Source organism: Aplysia californica, unplaced genomic scaffold (assembly GCF_000002075.1).
Source record: "Aplysia californica isolate F4 #8 unplaced genomic scaffold, AplCal3.0 scaffold00709, whole genome shotgun sequence".
Lineage (NCBI taxonomy): Eukaryota > Metazoa > Mollusca > Gastropoda > Aplysiida > Aplysiidae > Aplysia > Aplysia californica.
This window is the reverse complement of record NW_004797979.1, coordinates 294,197-296,886: the sequence shown is the minus strand read 5'-3', so window position 1 is coordinate 296,886 and position 2,690 is coordinate 294,197. Positions and strand designations below refer to the sequence as shown.

The 2,690-nt window shown below is 39.9% G+C and overlaps 1 protein-coding gene across 1 annotated transcript in view; it reads left to right on the top strand.

The window, feature by feature from the left end:
* The window catches only part of LOC101856379 (cystinosin), a 66,592-nt gene that overhangs the window by 57,130 nt on the left and 6,772 nt on the right, over positions 1-2,690 (top strand). The window contains exons 6-8 of the mRNA XM_005108693.3: positions 629-728; positions 1,455-1,574; positions 2,177-2,347. Coding sequence (XP_005108750.2) covers positions 629-728; positions 1,455-1,574; positions 2,177-2,347 — 391 coding nt within the window. The remainder of the gene's footprint in view (positions 1-628; positions 729-1,454; positions 1,575-2,176; positions 2,348-2,690) is intronic.

Below are 2,690 nucleotides of genomic sequence, written 5' to 3'. Positions count from 1 at the left end.
AATTAGTTCTATAAATAAATGCTTCTCCTCCTCCTCTACGCCCGACACGAGGGAAAGACTTAATTAAATAATCAACTGGACATATTGCTGATAAAATCACATCGTCACCGTACTCCTGCAACCATGATTCTGTCATACAGAAAACATCAAGGTTCATCTCAATAATTAAATCATTTAACTCGTCCGCTGTATTACGGCATGACCTGGTGTTGAGGCACGCTACTCTCACATTTTGTGGTACGGCACGCTACTCTCACATTTTGTGGTACTTCTTGAAAAAAGTTCCGACAGTCGATTTTGACCAAATTGTTAATGTTAATTCTGTTTTTCGGTCTGCTGCTGATGCACGAGTTTTCTAAATCATAAACACTAAACAGCACAGGGATTGTCTTTTGTTTTCGTCGTCCACCTCTTTTCTTTCTTCTCGTGTTTTGCCACTTCACTGGACTGGACTGGTATAACACACGGACGAGAGCTGGGAGAAACACACGTGTTCACACACTTGTTCGCGAGCACATCTACCTGTCTTAAGACAACCACTTTTCTCCTCAATAATGGGTGGCGGTCTTGGACAATTTCATTTGTATTCTGGTATCATCCAATGAATGTGCTTGTTCTCCCCCTACAGTGTGATTGGCCTCAACTTTGACTTCCTTTGCTACAACATCACTGGATTCTTGGCTTACGGCTTCTTCAACGTAGGCATGTACTGGGTCCCATCAGTTCAGGTGAGATCTTTGTTTTCGTTTCAATGAAAGGTTTACGACATTTGCATCACAATTAGGTCATATAAGTGTCGAAGATTAGAGGTGATACTAAGGTGTAACTTAGCAGAAAAAGAATGAGGAGATATATATAATGACTGACGTATGGTAGCAGAGAAGGAGAAAAGATCACAAGGGAGCCTGCAGGGGAGATCTGGAAAGCTGTCTGTGATAGAATTGTTTATGATGATTTTTGAGGTTTATGATTCTCTCAAGGCTACAATTGTGGTGCCATTGCTTTCAAAATGGACAAATACAGTAAAGTACAGAGTTGATGTTGGATTTAACTCAATTACGTTCTTTTCCTTCTTGAAAAATGTAATGGAAAGCCAAGCATTTGAGGGGAGCCAGTATTAATGTTCAATAACACTTATTTTCTTGTGTAATTGCCCTTTCGGCCCAATCTCTAGGTTATTTAAAAAGTGGAACTGGAGATAAGTCTTTTATCATGATTTAAATAAATGTTTAAAATGAGAGAATGAAATAGATGAAATGAAACAGGAACTGTGAAGAAAGGTGTACTGAGACTTTTAAAAGTAAAAGATTATTGTTAGTCGAAACAGAGCCAAATACTTATTTATAATTATTTTTCAAGGCCTTTCAAGGACTGTTTCTTGGTTTCCAGTTTTAAGAATTATCCGACTGAACCCTTTGCATTGATGGAAATTTTTCCCTGGTTTCGATCCACAGGCTGAGTACTTCAGTGACCATCCCAGAGGCATTAACCCTGTGCAGCTGAATGATGTCATCTTTACTCTTCACGCTGTGTTTGTCACCATCCTCACAATTGTGCAATGTTTCCTGTATGAGGTAAGTGTCACTGTGTCCACAAAATGACTGCTCATCCTAATGACTGTTTTCCAACAAAGCTTTGCTGATCTTGCAGTGTAAGAGAGTGTTACCGACTCTTGTTTTCCAACAAAGCTTTGCTGATCTTGCAGTGTAAGAGAGTGTTACCGACTCTTGTTTTTCAACAAAGCTTTGCTGATCTTGCAGTGTAAGAGAGTGTTACCGGCTCATGGTATACAACAAAGCTTTGTTGATCTTGCAGTGTAAGAGAGTGTTACCGGCTCTTGGTATACATTTTGTTTCAGAGACAGACTATCAACCTGTGACTGGAGACGTATTGAAACCCAATTCTTGTGTCTCTTAAGGTAAAATATCAAAGACCAGAATAGTAAATATTTTTACTTCTGCCTTTCTGTGACTTGGGAAGGCGATCAACATAGGCCCCAAATTTTTAGGAAAAAAATTGCCCAACAAGCAGAAATGTGTTGGTTTCTTCGATGTCATCATATTGATGAGTGCCTGATTTTACAGCAATGGTACACATGTATAGAAATGTTTCCGTCATATGCGAATGTTTTCCTGCCAATTAAAAAGAAAAAATTGTTTTCTTTTTGTGATTTCAGCGAGGGGATCAGCGTGTTTCCAAAATCTGTATTGGCCTTTTGGTGGGCGCTTGGCTGTTTGCTGCTATTGCATTGATTGTGACATTGACGCATACAATCACCTGGCTGACTTACCTCTACTACTTCTCCTACATCAAACTCGGGGTCACTCTCATCAAATACATGCCTCAGGTCAGTTGGTTTGTTCTTTCCGTGTTCTGTGTTCTGTGTCCGTGTTCTGTGTCCGTGTTCCGTGTTGTGTGTTTCGTGTTGTGTGTTCTGTGTTCTGTGTTTTGTGTTCTGTGTTCTGTGATCTGTGTTCTGTGATCTGTGTTTTGTGATCTGTGTTCTGTGTTTTGTGATCTGTGTTCTGTGATCTGTGATCTGTGATCTGTGTTCTGTGTTCTGTGTTCTGTGATCTGTTGTTTGTGTTCTGTGTTCTGTGTTCTGTGTTCTGTGTTCTGTGATCTGTTGTTTGTGTTCTGTGTTCTGTGTTCTGTGTTCTGTGTTCTGTGATCTGTTGTTTGTGTTCTGT